Raw genomic sequence first — 16779 nt, 5'->3', positions numbered from 1 at the left:
CGCCCCGGCTTCGCATTGACTTCAAACTAAGCAAGCCTTACAGCTTCCCAATATACTCGCTTAGGAGAAAATGTACAAAATATGAAATATTAATAACTACACAAAAAAATATATATTAAAACAATATTACCGACAATTTTACGGGTTATTTAGGAAATCCATTGCCATTTTGCTAAAATTCAACAAGTCACATGTAAATATGTCCAGGTCAGGAAATCGATTAACGAGTCTGCTTGGCCAGCTGTGTTTTTCTCCAAGGAACATCAAATCTAGATAAACCTTCCTCTAGAATCACACTATCTATTTTAAAAAAACCATAGTTTTCAAGATTTCAGCATATATAGAGACGGACAGACAGCGACAGCGACTTTGTTTTATACTATGTAGTAATGATGAAGCGATTCACCGGGTCAGATAAGTTTGTGGAACTATATTCATTTATATGCACTTCATTCTCATCCCATCGCCAGTTCTCTGGCAGGTGTCAACGACCTTTATTCAAGACAATTTGCCAAGTAATCTACGTGTTGCATTGTATGCATTTTAATGCCCATTTATTATAACTTTATTATGTTGTTTTCTCTAGAGGTCAAGAGAAACATCTCTATAGTAAGTACACTCCAGCCAGTTGGCAATAATCCATTATATGTTTTCTTGTAAACAGTTCCCAAATTGAACATTAGCTAGTAATGGATGAGTACACTATCCTTGTTATTATTTTAGACGCGTTGTTTGTTATCATCATCATTATCTTCATTTCAGTCTGGAAGACGTCCACTGGTGAACACAGGCCTCCCACAAAAATCTCCACAACGATCGGCCTTGCGCTGCTCTCATTCAACGTTTTCCAGCGATCTTGACCAGATCGTCACTCCACCTTGTCGGAGGCCTTCCTACGCTGTGTGTTCCTAACCGCGGTCACCACTCGAGGAATTTACTGCCCCAATGGCAATCTAACCTATGAGCTAATTGCCCCAGCCATTGCTACTTCAGTTTCACAATTATTCGGGCATATGTCTTACTCTGGTTGTTCTGCGGATATCCTCATTTCTGATACAATCACGCAGAGAAACTCCAAACATAGCACTCTCCATTCGAGCTTATTTATGAGGCCAATAGTTACCGACCACGTCTCTGTGTCGTAAATCATCACTGGCAATACACATTGTTCGTAAATCTTTGTCTTGAGACTGCTGTAATTTGGACGAAAAGATATATCGGAGCTTCCCGAATTATTTGTTATATCCATAGCCAAATAATATTGTGGATTATTTGTGTACCATTTAAAATAATATTATATTTTGCATAGCATTGATAAGGCAAAAGATATCCTTAAATTGTCATTTTTTATATAAAAAACAGTAATATTATATAAAAAAATTGTAATAATCAAGGGCATTGTTAGTAATGAGGAGGAATGAAGATCCCATTGCTAGGAATGTACCATGTCAGTTTGACGACCACACTGGAAGCCGTCGAGATAAATTCCTGGTGAATTTGTCACGATGGGCTAACTGACCTGACCTCATCTTATCATCTTCCACTGGTGCCCCGCCAGCGTAAACCGTTATCGCAAGCGGGTGCACTATTCCATTATCATCCATAAAAAAAAATATGAAGACGGGATTGACAGCAATCATACGCTAAGCGACGGCATCTCGACTATTCTAGTTTTGGCTGGGTGCCTAACGGTCGGCAGCCGCGGCGCCCGGCTATAGCCAACTGTACAGCTTACAGTGTTAACTGGTTAATCTTTAGTAGTCTTAAATGTTATGGTAAAATATGCGAATGCGTATCAGCACATGTAAATACGAGTACTAGCAGTGCTCGCGATTTTACCTGCATGAAATTTATAGTTTATGTGTTATTAAAGAATAGAAAATCATTTATTCAAATAAACTTACTTTGAAACACTTTGAATAGTCATCACATTTTTTTTCTACCGCTCATTCGGAAAGCTGTCTCATCACAAGAGGAACGAGCAAGAAATTTGCTGTTTTAAATAATTTTATTCTTACTTTACATTTTTAAGTTTAAATGTGTGAATACAAACTATAAATTAGCACTATTTCAATTAAATACTTAATATTCTCATGAATAAGCTATGTTATTGTAAAGTTTCATTAATTTCTATTTAGTAGTTTTTGCGTCAAATAGTAACGAACATCCATCTATTCATCCTATCATACTCACAGATATTAGCGTTTATAATATTAGAGAGACTGAGGGTTATACTAAGATATCATGCGATATTACGTCAAAGGCGTGATTTCAAAACCGTAAAGCGCGTGTAGCTACTGTACCTAGACTTTTCTAAACCCCTCCTATCGATCCCCCGTCCAATTCAAACGAAGATCGATATTACGACGGCCTGAGCCGAGGTTCGAACCCCTAGCTGTGCCGTCTGAGGAAAGTCGTATCCGTCAGGCGGGTGTTGGCCTTCAGCCGCTCCATAAGTCCTTCCATGGGTTTGGAGTGTCATCTGCATTCGCCCCTATCGTCCGGTGCAGCTGTAAAGGCCAGCTGCGGCCAACAGCATTAGATACGTCCGAAAAAAAAACTTTTTAAAAATAAAATTATATTATACTTTATACCTGTATTTAAAGATAATATTCTTAATATTTTCAGATTATTTATAGGTACGAAAGTTTTTACATTTTATAATTTACCTTAAAAGTTGTTGGATATGTAATATCACGCTATTACTTTGAAAAATAGGTCGGCAAAGAGATTGTGAGTTATACTGGGTATATAGAACAGAATTGTTAACAATGTAACCTTTTGTTAATGTTCCTTCTTCCACAATGGTTTACAGCAGAAGTTCCCAAACTGTGTCGTAGACCCCTTGCCATATTTTTCGGTTCTGGGTAGACATCCATTCTTACCTGGTATTGATATTTTGAAATTTCTAACTGTAGTAAAGTTTAGTGTTAAAAACATAAAGTAAAAACAAGATGACCGCTGTCATAGACCCCTTGCAGTTTGTCATAGACCTCTGGAGGTCGATATAGACCACTTTGGGAATCACTGGTATACAGGAAGAACAGCGAAGTTTCATTCCTAGTTTATTAACTATGATATGCGTTCGGATCAGTTAAATGATTACGGAAGGTCAAGGAAAATATTTTGTATTTATGAGTTGATTGTTTGAGTGCTGGGTGCTGTATATTATAAAAGTATTTATAAAAAACACAATTTTTTAAAAAGTTTTATATCTGTTGTCTAATACCCATAACAAAAGCTCTGCCCAGCTTGGGACTAGATGGCGCTGTGTGAATTGTCCTGAGATATTATTTTTATACCTAACTTCGCCTTATTACCTTAATCGCATAATTTTCTATTAGTGCTCCGCCAGCAGGTATACCTCATATTCATCAATAAATAAAATAGCCCTAAGAAAAACAAATGCTAAGACCTAACGAAGTAAAAGCGCGGGCGGGCCATAATATGTACTGCGTACGTGGACTGAAGGCTGACTGTATTTCAAATTATTAAAAAAAAATGTATACATATAATCCCTAAGATTTACAAGCAGTTTTTTATTAAAATACTATAATTATGAATTTTACATCATGCGCCCTCTATTGTCGAAAACGAATACTTAAACGAAACGAAACGACAGAACCTTAAAATGTCAGTTTACTCAAATAGTCTTTGTAGTTTGCTTTGAATTCACTAGGTGTCGCTTTTACATAATGTTGATATTAATGAGGAATTTTTCAATATACTCCACAGATGGCGCCACTAGTTACACAACTAATGTTTCTCAACATTGGAAATAGATGGCGCTGGGTATAAAATTATAACTTATTTTTATTTTGTACTTTACAAACTACTAATACCTAACCTCCATACGGAGGGGAGAAGGGGATTGTTAGTAATGGGAACTAGTAACTCCCATTGCTAGCAATGCACCATGTTAGGTCGAGCTCCACGCGGTTCCCTCTGGAAACCGTCGTGATAAATACTTGGTGAATTTGTCACGATGGGCTAACTGACCAGACCTCATGCTCATCTCAGCGGATACGGGTCCAGCATTACATTAACCTTAAAAAAAAAACCTCTATAAGTTTTAAGTAGTTTTGTCGTGGTTAAGTGTCCTGAGTAGTCATGCTAAGTAAAATGTCCGGCCGGTGCGGCTCATGTGTTTGAGCGTAATGATGGCTAGCTCATCCGTCATAGTCGTGAACGAGTGCTGCCTGTAGGGACTGCTCTGCTTTAATCCCTACGACGGATGGGGATTGTTAGTGATGTGAACTCATGACCCCATTATTAGGAATGTGCCATGTCAGGTTGGCCACCACGCGGTTCTCCCTGGAAACCATCGTGATAAATTCGTAGCGTAATGTTATGTAGCTTAATGCCTTCCTCGACAAATGGACTATCCAACACTAAAATAATTTTTCAATTCGAACCTGTACTTCCTTAAATTAGCGTATTCAAACAAACAAACTTTTCAGCTTTATAATATTAGTATAGGCATCTTATAAAAGTGGACTAACTTGGAAATATTTGTTGACAACAGGATCGGTGGCGAGCAAATGTTGGGCGAGCGGCTCGTCGCGGCAGTACGCGACGTGTTTGTCGAACTCGCGCTCCATACGCAGTAGTGCTCGGCCCAGCATCCGCGGCTCTCCTGCGTAGTACTTTATGCCCTCCAGCAGAGTTCTATCACAAAACAAATGATATTATAAGATACGTAACTCTGGCGGGAATACTAGTGAGTTTTCTCATAATATTTATTTATTCTTTTACACACATGTCTGCATAGTACTTTATGTCATCCTGTATAGTTCTGCCACAAAATAAATTGAATTATAAGCAGTGGCGTAGCTACCTAGGGGCTACGCGGGGCCGTGCTCCGTGGCTCTCAAGCTCATGGGGCCCACGAACTCTTACCAAAAAACTCTCTAGAACTGAACTTTTGAAAATTTCTCCCATTTCCAAATTAATATGACAGGTTGCAACCCGATTTTAATCATGGCAACTCAGTTGAGAGGAATTCGAAAGTTATACCTTTGGAATTCCCTTAAATTCTTTCTGTGGGTTGGCAGTGTTGTCAATTTGACGGATAGCGATATGTGCGTTTTAATAAAACTGTTATGTATTTTGATTTGCCCCAGGGCTCTTGGTTACCTAACTATAAGATTATAAGGTTTTAGTTGGTTTTAGGTTACAGATTATAAGGTACATTAGGCTGACGAGATTACCATTCCATCAGGACTCACAAAGAAGACTAAGTGAGTTGTTCTCACAATACATGTATGTATATTTATTTATTCTTTTATACACACAACTTTATTTTATCTACCGTTTGTTTGTTTGTTGGTTCAGAAAGTTTCTTGCTCGTTCTTCGAGCAAGAAACTTTCGAGCAAGAAACTACGTCCGAATGAGCGGTAGATAAAAAAAAATTGTTATGACTATTCAAAAGTGCTTAAATTAAGCTTATTTGAATAAATGATTTTCTATTCTATATTCTATTCTATTCTCTAAATTCTAAATAAATGGGATAAGGAAGAAGCAGATGATGATGATTCTATTCTATTCTCCTGCGTAGTACTTTATGCTCGCCAGTAGAGTTCTGCCACAAAACAAATGGTATTATTTGGTGGTTAGAATGGTATTCCCGAATATTATACGACACGTCACGGTAATACGGTACGTCAGGCTGGCTGTAATACCGTTACGTCATCACCCACAAATTAATTTAAATAAAATAACATTTATGCATATAGGACAAAAAAAATATTCATGTAGATATCCTACAGACCTACTGTCCTAGCAGCTTATGAAAGTATTGTTTTTTATATAATCATTTATTTTCCCTACCGTCCAGTTCAGTACAAAGATTCAATAGAGAAGAACTTGCAAGAAACTCAACTAAATTTCTTGTTTTTAAAAGTCAGTTAATTTACATTGTACACTTATGTAGGTCTGTATGTCTAATGAAGGAATATAGGATAATAGGATAAAGGAATGTATGTATTTACAAAAAACTACGTACTTAAGTATTTTTTTATACTATTATGGAGGTAAACAAGCATTTGGCACATCTGATGGTAATTAGTTACCATAGCCTGTGGACGCCTGAAACACCAAGATTGTCACGTGCACATTGCCGACTCTTAAGAACCTTAATATTCTTATTGATAAAACCCCATGCTCTCTTGTTTCTTGAGGAAACCTCGGCAAGTTAATCATTCCACAATGTAAGTGTACGCGGGAGGAAGCTCCTCTGAAACCGCACTATCCGAGACAACTTGGGTTCCAGCGTATCAATTGTTTAGTACCCATAACACACGGTTGGGACTAGATGGCGCTGTGTGAATTGCCCAAAGTTATTTATGACATATTATATTACATTTATTTATTAAATTATATATGTGGCACCAATACTTGACGACCTCGGTGGTCTAGTGGTCTAGCACACCGCTTTACGACCGATGGTCGCGGGTTCGATTCCTCGCACGGCACAAACATTTTGTATTCATGAGTATAATTGTTTGTATCGGTCTGGGTGTTTTCTATGTATAATATCTATGTATTTGTATCAGTTATCTAGTACCCATAACACAAGCTTTAGCTAGCTTAACATGGGTCTAGATGGCGCGGTGTGAATTGTCCTGAGATTATATTATTATTATTATTATTAATACTTACGTATTGTGAAACTCTGCGATCTGTCTGAAGTTGGAAAATAATAGTTCTCTGTTGTCGAAAACAGGTTTGGGCGTCCGAGCCTTGTCCATGGGTCTCATATACCTGGACACCACCTGCTGCATGTCCCTTCCGAACTCCTCCTCAGTTTCCACCAGCTCACGTACCACCGCCCTGCAAGCATACAAATATATTTTACTTTTGTTTTTTTTTTTACTCTACCCAAAGCTTGTCTGGATGAGATTCCATTAGCGATAAGGAAAGAAAGAAAGAAGAAAGAAAAAACATTTATTGCCAACCATTATTACATTTACACACTTGACAAAGGTACATTTTACATATATATATATATAGATACACATATGCATACACACACTCATATACATATATACATATACACATACATACATACATACACACTTAGAAGACATTATATTTTAAGTGTGTATGTATGTATTTATTTATCATTTATTATTTATTGCATTTTATTTATCATTTATTATATTTGCACCGCCAACATTTACTCTCTGCACCACCAATGGTTGACTGGTAGAAAATGCCGCATGGTGTTAAGTCCGCCAAATGTACTTTACTATATTTTGTATATTGTGTGCATTGAAGTTAAATAAATAAATAAAAAATAAATATATGGCCGCCTTTTGTACCATATTCTTTATGGATGAAAATGAATGATGCTGTCGACTGCGCTAAAGATTTACGGTATACTGGTGTCACAGTGGAGGATGATAAAACGAATCTTATACATAAAATTCTCGTGTCACAATATTAGCTACTATACTACTCCGAAAAACTTGCCTGACTTTTATGAAATTTCATATGCATATTCAGTAGGTCTCAGAATCGACTACTATGTATTTTTTATACACCTAACTGATAAGGGTTGTCCACCCCTAACATTTTTTATTTTTGGTACCTAATTTTTTTTTATTATTTATATTTATACTGTGGCTTTAAAAATACATACAACCTAAAATTTTCACCCTTCTACCACAAACCCTATTTATTTATTGGAATATTAATTTATATGGCAAAACAGTGTTAGACAGCTAGTCTATACATATAAATAAAATTGGAGTGTCTGTTTGTAATATTGAAATAATCGTTTTTTACTACATGCATATGAATAGAAATACGGTACATACACCAAAATAATATTTTCTACAATTTTTGTCTGTCTGTCTGTTTGTTCCGGCTAATCTCTGAAATGGCTGGACCGATTTTGATGGGACTTTTATTGGCAGGTAGCTGATGTAATAAGGAGTAACTTAGGCTACTTTTATTTTAGAAAAAGAAGTTAAATTCTACGCGAAGGAAGTCGCGGCTACATCTAGTAATATATAAAAGTCATAAGGTCCACAGTAGGCTAAGTGACTTTAATTAATCTTAATATTTTCGTCCTTTGATGCCCTGCCAACGTATACCATTAGCGAAAGCGGGATCTATTTAAAGATTATAAAAAAAAAACTAAAGAGTTTATAATACCGTTTGTTACTTTGAAATTTTTTTCTGCGTTTTGTTTCATCTTTGTTAATAACAGTAATTGTTTCCTCGTTATAAAGTCACTATGAAATATGAATTATGAAGATATAGCACTTCATATAATATTCTTACTAATATTATAAATGCGAAAGTAACTCTGTCTGTCTGTCAGTCTCACTTTCACGACAAAACTACTGAAGTGATTTAAATTAAATTTGGCGTTAAATTTAATGTGATCCCCAGATAGTCTAGACACTGAGAAAGGACATAGGCTACTTTTTTACGCAAAAAAGGGTTGTAAGGGGTTGAAAGGGGTGATGAAGGTTTGTATGGAAATATCGTCATTTTTAAAGCTAGAAGCTTGAAATTTATATTTTAGGCTGTTGGTTGAATATAAGTAAATATGACATTCAAAGTTTGTAAAAATGTTACCCTTAAGGCGATAAAATAAAATAGGGGATGAAAGTTTTTATGGAAATTTGTCATTTATGAAGTTAGAAAGATAAAACCTACAAAATATAAATTCATACAAAAAGTTTAACTAATGTTAGAAATACGGAAGTTTTTTATTTGTCACCCTAATAAATAAGTGTTAGTTGGTAATTTGTATTGACACGTTTCAACTTAGAAATGTAAAGTTATCAGATTATTTAAAAAAATATTTAAATGGACGTGTTACTCACGCAAGTTTCTTCATTTTTTTGTGATGACAGTTTCCAAATGAGCGGTAGATTAAAAGAAGGTGAAAAGTGTTTAAATTCGTTCGTTGGAATAAAGGATTTTCTATTCCATTATATTTTCTTTCCGCCTTAATGAATAGAACTTGCCGTAAATTCTACGTACTCATTTCAGATGGAGTAGGCCATAAACATTCAGGCATACAGACATTCTTATAGCGGTCATTCGTGGTCACACAAGCGAAATAAACGGCAAAAGTTAGTAACATGTAAATATATCAAGAAACGTTATTAAATTTAATAATATTTCAGTTGGATTTACTTTGATCGATCAAATACTTTGAATTCAGTTTTTATTAAAGAACAACATTATTCTTAAAATTTCTCACGCACTTGAAATATTGTCAGTTGATCTTTGAGAAGTAGACAAAAATAATTTTAAACTAGCCGATAACAGCAACTTCATCTGCGTAGACTGAATACTTCGTTTCTTTAAGTTTTAAATGTCCTACTTGAGAAATAGTTGATTCCCCATACAAACTGTCATTCTTTATTTCATCCCAGTTATGTACTTCTCCGAGAACCCATTCATCAGGCTTAGATGTAAAAATGGAACAAGCTGACAGATAATTATGTACTTATTGTCTTTCTTATAGAGACGACATTTTAAAGGTTTAAGCCTTGTTTATTTTTATCATCCGGGTTCTAAAGTTGTAGAAAAGCAAGCTGCTTGGAGTCTGAAATAGCTTAGATTGACCCACGTAGAAGATATTTGCAAGGTCTATCTCGGTAAATACAGTGAAATTCGGGAGAAAGGTGATTGTTAGTAATGTGGACTGATGACTTCATTACGCAGTTGTTTCTGGAAACCATCATAATAATTTTTTGATGAATTTGTCACGATGTGCTAACTGACCTGACCTCATGTCATCTTATCATCCTCTACTGGTGTCCCGCCAGCGTAAACAGTTAGCGCAGACAGGTACACCATTCCATTATCAAACATTAAAAAAAATACAGTAAAATTGTCACAAGCACCATTTCATTCACATCCATTATTGAAAATTCCTAATCATCTTCTACTCGTGTCCCACCAGCGTAAACCGTAAGCGCAGGAATCATTCCAATAAAAAAATAAACGGTAAAATCGTCACGACGGACGTGAATTTGTAAAATTACCAAGTTCATATAACTAGGGATGATACCACCATTCATGATTCCATAATGCGCCCACGCGCCCACCTTTTGGCATCATAACCGCATGCATTGACGGTGAGTCAGGAGTTGGGAAAATATCCACATGATATATAGAAGCCGTTCATTTCTATTTGCCCTTGTCATCGCGTCAAGAAAACATACGAATGTACGCATGAGTTCAGGGACTTCATTACGTAAAGCTGTATTACAATTTTCTTTGAAATTGAATGAGATATGGCTGACTTGTCGGGGTACCTTTCTTTAGAATAGAATAGAAAATCATTTATTCAAATAAACTTACATTGAAGCACATTAGTTTACAAATTACTTGATTTATATTATGTTGTTTAATTCCGCTACCCTTAACATGCGTGAGACCACAAAAATTCTATGCAGAAACCTGACCACGGCTACTGGAAACTTTTTGTAATTAGGATCTACCTATATTGCGACACATGTTTTGCCTCTAAACGAGGGATTTTCAGGCAATGAATAGACTTCGAATATAGCTTGGATGCCCATTGTTGACTGTTCGGCTACCAGACTACGATTCTACGCCGATTACACCCAAATTGAATATATTAGTGTATAAATAGATATAATTATTATTTAAAAAAAAACTTAATATATTATATTTATTTATGTGTCGTATGTAAATATGTATGTCTAATAATATGTATTATTGTAAAGTTACTACGTAACTGTTTGTAAACTATAATGCGCCGCTTACTAACTTCTCAGTTTGCCTTATGGTTGACTGGTAGATAACGCACTTAGGTGTTAAGTTCGCCATATGTACATTTATATAATGTATTTGTGCATTAAAATTTAAATAAATAAATACATATAAGTACTTTGGAATAATAATATAATATTTTTTGATTCAACCGCTCAATCAGAAAGCAAACTCAATACAAGAAAAAAGAGTAAGAAACTTGCGTGTAGCTCTCACAAAGAAATGACATTACAGTTCTCTCGAATGCAACGCACCAGAGCTACTACAAAAAAAAAAAAACAACCCCCAAGTATGGCATCAGTTAAGTTAAGGTAAGTTTATACCATTTAATTAATTTAATCTCTATCTTAAATTAGTTTTAGTAACCTGCCCAGCAAGAGGCGACCCAGTTTAAACGGCAAACCCGGAAATCGTTGCTCCCTATACAAGTGCCGGGGTAAAGGAGTCGCACCGAGCCTCCAAGTTTGGGTGTTATGACATGACATGATGTGAGATTAGTATTACTGCTCATGTATATAGTCCACATTCCATATTTTTTTATTTTTTTTATTGCTATTGTCAGATGTGTTACCTGTAGCACTTATTGGTCGTTTGTCAGGGACAAGAATTGAAGGATATTCTTAGGAGCGATCGTTTTTATCTCCTCGGGAAAGTATTTCGTTTATGCATGAGTTACCATTCCATTCCAGTAACATAAAAAGAAAATTCAAACAAAAATTGAGCAATAAAATAAATCAGTCGTACAGTATTAAAGAGATCAAATACAAACAAAATAGCGTTGCATTTGTCACACAAAATATAATTAAACTAGCACTGAACTGGCACTCCCTTGGGTGCAATCTGTCAGTGCAGTAACGAGACATTATATTGAGTTATTAGGTGCGAGGTGGAGTTATTGCAGTGTATGAATAAGTATTCAAACAGGAAGTACCTATTTCTCTAATTTGTGTTTAGATAATGAAGTCACTCTATCAGTTAATAAATCTTCGCTGTAATCTATACATCTCTACATATAAATAAAATTGGAGTGTCGTTTGTAATATTGAAATAACACTTTTAATTTAATACACACCCCCTCTCATACACACACACACTCACTTCATCTATACATATAAATAAAATTGGAGTGACTGTTTGTAATATTGGAATAACAGTTTTTTACTACATGTATATGAATATAAATACGGTACATATACCAAAATAATATTTTTTACAATTTTTGTCTGTCTGTCTGTCGGTCTGTTTTTTCCGGCTAATCTCTGAAATGGCTGGACCGATTTTGGCGGTACTTTTTTAACAGGTAGCTGATGTATTAAGGAGTAACTTAGGCTATTATAAATTATAAATATTATAAATATGTTTGTATTAATATTGTATGTAATAATATACATAGAAAACACTCATACAGTGTTTTCTATGTATATTATTAACAAAAAAATAATCTAAGTCAATATCAGTTGTCTAGTACCCATAACACAAGTTCTGCTTGCCGTGGGACTAGATGGCGCTGTGTTAATTGTCCAGGGTAATTTATTTATTTAATAATTCACACACTTCTAGTTGCAAGCTAAGCAGAACTTATGCCATGGGAAAGCAGCTTTGTCTAATCTAAGAAATGCTTAAATAACATTAGTATGCTCCACTACTGATTTCACAATGATATCTGTGGTATTATTTCTGTATATAGATATAATAATATCTTATCTGTGACATAGGCAACGATTTTCATTTACAATCGTATGGAGATACGTTTGTTGCTATTCCAACGACATAAAAAAAACCTTATGAACCCTGTATCTTAGCAATATAGTAAAGGCAGGAAAATTATGTCAAGAGAAGATATTTCAATTTAAGTCCCAAACACAATTACTGCATTACTGCAGTCACAGCAGGCTGTCTTCATTTCCTGCATCGCATGCGTTGACGTATGACAGATTTATTACTACACTGTATTATCCAGGGCGAGGATATTAAGCAGTCGTCACTGAGGATCACAAGAAATCTGCTTCCGCATTTGTACTTGAAGTTCACTGAATTTCATTGAGTTCGGGCTGTCAACATCAGTCCCATTTGTACGGTATTCAGATCGAAATAATTTAGAACTCAGTAATGGAGTTATGTACATTAAATTGGGTTGTATTTGGTCGTGAAAGCATGGTTCAATAATAATAATAATAATAATAATAATAATCATCAATACTAGAAGGGGCGATTCTAGAGATCCGAAGAACTCCCCTTGAAGAGAGACCGAAGCTTCCCCGGCTACATCCAAATGTGGCGACGCGGGATGCCATTGAGGCCGCAAATGGACTGCTGCCTCAATACCTTGAGGGCAGCGGTGACCTGGGAGAGACGAGTTCAATCCTCTTTGCCGCTGCATTGGCAGTATGCCGATATACTAGCGCAAAAATGCCCCGGGCTGGACGTAATATCCAAAGGGATAATGCGAAACCAGCCTGGAAAAGAAGGATTGAGCGACGGATCACCCAGGCCAGGGTCCTCATTGGCAGACTGCTCTGCTTCAGGGAGGGCAATACACGCCCGAGAATTATGCGCTCCGTAAAAAAGGCCTTTGCTGGGACAGGTGTACGTCTGTTCCAGCCGGACTTCGGACAAAAACTTACGGAGCGTATAGACGACCTGAAGCAAAAGGTCGCTGCATGGGGGAAGCGACTCCGACGGTACTCTGAGAGGGTCGAGAGGTATCAACAGAATCGTCTCTTTATGAGTGATCAACGGAAGTTTTATAGAAACTTGGAGCGCCCAAAACTACAGCCCACAGGACAAAGACCCGAAACAGCCAATTTCGTCGCCTTCTGGCGACAGCTGTGGTCTGAACCTGTGGAACATGAGGAGGGCGCATGGATGCACGGTGTTGAGGAAGCATGTGCTCGAATAACACCGATGAACGTCATTGCCATTACGCAGGAGGACGTGGTTGCTGCGATCCGTCGGGCTCCGAACTGGAAAAGTCCGGGAATCGACGGATTGCAACACTACTGGTTAAAGGCGTTCTCGGCCAGCCATGCAACCTTAGCCGTGCAATTCCAGAGTGCCCTCGAAAACAGGGCGCTCCCGAACTTCCTTACAACTGGGATCACTCATTTAGCTCCTAAGACGGACGATACTGCGGATCCATCTAAATATCGCCCCATAACTTGTCTTACGACAATATATAAGACGTTAACATCTGTTCTGAGCGCTAAGATCTCTCGTCATGTGTACGAAAACAAGATCCTATCTGGCGCTCAGAACGGATGCAGGGGCGGTAGCCGCGGATCGAAGGAGCTTCTCCTCATTGATGCTGTCGCTGGCCAAGTGGTTAAGCGGAACCGTCGGAATTTCTCCGCTGCTTGGATAGACTATAAAAAGGCGTTCGATTCCGTGCCCCACTCATGGCTTCGGAGGATACTCGAGCTGTACAAGATCGACGGTACGGTTCGGGTGTTCCTGGAGACATGCATGGGGCAATGGACGACGATCCTGTCTATCCAGGGCGAGCGATTAACGGATACCGCTGACCGGATTGAGATTAAGAGGGGAATATTCCAGGGCGATTGTTTGAGTCCACTTTGGTTTTGCCTGTCCCTGAATCCTCTCAGTACTTTACTGGAGAATTCGGGGACTGGATTTCAGTATCGGAGAGGAGGTACACGAGTGTCTCACCTTCTGTACATGGATGACTTGAAACTACTAGCTCCGAGTGTCGAACGCCTGACGGAGCTGTTAAATATTGTAAACGATTATAGCAGCTCTGTTAGGATGGCACTCGGAATAGACAAGTGCGCGGTTCTCCATGTGCAGAGGGGACGGGTCAATCAAACTGAAGGGATCGTTACAGATCCCTCCAACATCAAAACCCTCTCCGACGCTGAAACATACCGGTATCTGGGCATGTCACAAAACATCGGTGTGAGGGAGACGGATATGAAACAGTCAATCCGTGAGGAATTTTTTGCGCGCCTTACAAGAGTACTGAAAAGTTCCTTGTCGGGTGCCAATAAGATCCGAGCATATAACGGCTGGGTCATACCCGTACTCCTTTACACTTTTGGCGTGCTCAGATGGTCTCAAACCGAACTCGAAGCCCTGGATCGGAAAGTCCGCACAACTATGACCCTCCATAGAATGCATCACCCGAAATCGTCAGTCATGAGGCTGTACATCCCGCGGAAGGCTGGTGGTCGAGGCTTGTTAAGCGTTAAGACCATGCACAACCGCGAGATTGACAGCCTCAGGACATATTTTCTGGAGAAAAGAGACGAGGGTTTGCATAGAGAGGTCATAGAATGTGACAAAGGATTCACCCCTCTTTCTCTGGCTAAAGAGGACTGGCGAAAACCCGAAGTCCTGGGTACCTCTCAGCGGGAGGCCGTGTGGAAAGAGAAGGAGTTGCACGGAAGGTTCTTCAAAGCCCTTCACGGGCCGTACGTCAACACGAAGACCTCCGTGCACTGGCTACAGTTCGGTGATCTCTTCGGAGAGACCGAGGGTTTTGTCTGTGCAATACAGGATCAGGTGGTTAAGACGAACAATTACCGAAAGCACATTCTGAAGGATGGCACTGAGGACATCTGTCGGGCATGTCGCCATCCCGGAGAGTCACTCAGACATGTGCTTTCGGGTTGTTCAGCTCTTGCCAACACTGAGTACTTGCACAGACACAACCAGGTAGCCAAAATACTCCATCAAGAACTAGCTCTGAAGTACGGCCTCGCGAATGAGAGGTTGCCGTACTATAAGTACGAGCCCCAGCCGGTCCTCGAAAGCGGCAGCGTCAAGCTCTACTGGGACCGATCCATCATCACGGACAGGACCGTTCTTGCGAACAAACCTGATATCGTGGTGATGGATCGGGCACTTTCGAGGGTGTTTTTGGTGGACATCACCATACCGCATGACGAGAACCTCGTGAAAGCCGAAACTGAGAAAAAGAGAAAGTACCTCGACCTGGCTCACGAGGTGACCGAAATGTGGGGGGTGGTGTCCACCGAAATCATTCCAATCGTTATGTCGGTGAACGGTCTTATCCCAACCAGTCTGGAACAACATCTCAGACGGTTGGGATTCCGGGGCGGTTCACTCCCGGGAAAGATGCAGAAAGCGGTGCTGTTAGATTCTGCCCGCATTGTACGCCGGTTTCTGTCCCTGGGGCCCTGAACCCCGGCCGACTGTGCTTCTGCCGGGGGTATGTTGCCATCTCCTCTCCTTAAGAGGGGAGATGAGAATTTTTGGGAAAAAAAAAAAAAAATAATAATAATCATCTCAGGACAAATCACACAGCGCCATCTAGACCCAAGTTAAGCTAGCTAAAGCTTGTGTTATGGGTACTAGATAACTGATACAAATACATAGATATTTTTTTTTGTAAATACATACATATTATATATAGAAAACACCCAGACCGATACAAACAATCATACTCATGAATACAAATGTTTGTGCCGTGCGAGGAATCGAACCCGCGACCATCGGTCGTAAAGCGGTGTACTAGACTGCTGGACCACCGAGGTCGTCAATGATTGACCGTTCCAGCATATATGTTTTTTTAAGCAACTAGTTTCGTAAACAAGTACGACTACGCTAATCACGACTGATTTACTCTTATTGGCGGCCTCGGTGGTCTAGCGGTTTAGCACGCTGCTTTACTTCCGATGGTCGCAGGTTTGATTCCTCGCGGTGCAAGCATTTGTATTCATAAGTAATTTGAATGACTGAAAGTACGACCTTTCAGTCATTCAAAGTTTGACTGGAAGAAATCCCTCATTTGGGATAAGCCCGCCATTGTATAACTTTTTTTTAAAGATTGTTGTATCTTTAGTTAATTTAAATATATTTACTGTACAATAAAGTGTTACAAACAAATAACAAACTGTTTGTATCGGTCTGGTTGTGTTCTATGATCATAATACATATGAATCATTATTATCTATGTGTGTATTGTGTATGTATTTACAAAAAAAAATCGAAGTATTTATATCTGTTGTTTAGTACTAATAACACAAGCTCTG

The 16779-nt window shown here is 38.3% G+C and overlaps 1 protein-coding gene across 1 annotated transcript in view; it reads right to left on the bottom strand.

The window, feature by feature from the left end:
* The window catches only part of LOC131851833 (obscurin), a gene marked incomplete at its 3' end in the record, with an annotated part of 116596 nt that overhangs the window by 53962 nt on the left and 45855 nt on the right, over positions 1-16779 (bottom strand). The window contains exons 5-6 of the mRNA XM_059202397.1: positions 6662-6832; positions 4503-4668 (exon numbers count right to left, since the gene is read on the bottom strand). Of these exons, the coding sequence (XP_059058380.1) occupies positions 4503-4668; positions 6662-6832 (337 nt within the window). The remainder of the gene's footprint in view (positions 1-4502; positions 4669-6661; positions 6833-16779) is intronic.

This window comes from Achroia grisella, unplaced genomic scaffold (genome assembly GCF_030625045.1).
Source record: "Achroia grisella isolate CSIRO2021 unplaced genomic scaffold, CSIRO_AGI_Agris_v1 utg808, whole genome shotgun sequence".
In the NCBI taxonomy this organism is placed as follows: Eukaryota; Metazoa; Arthropoda; class Insecta; order Lepidoptera; family Pyralidae; genus Achroia; species Achroia grisella.
The sequence above is the reverse complement of the archived record's forward strand: the minus strand, read 5'-3'. Positions and strand labels throughout refer to the sequence as shown.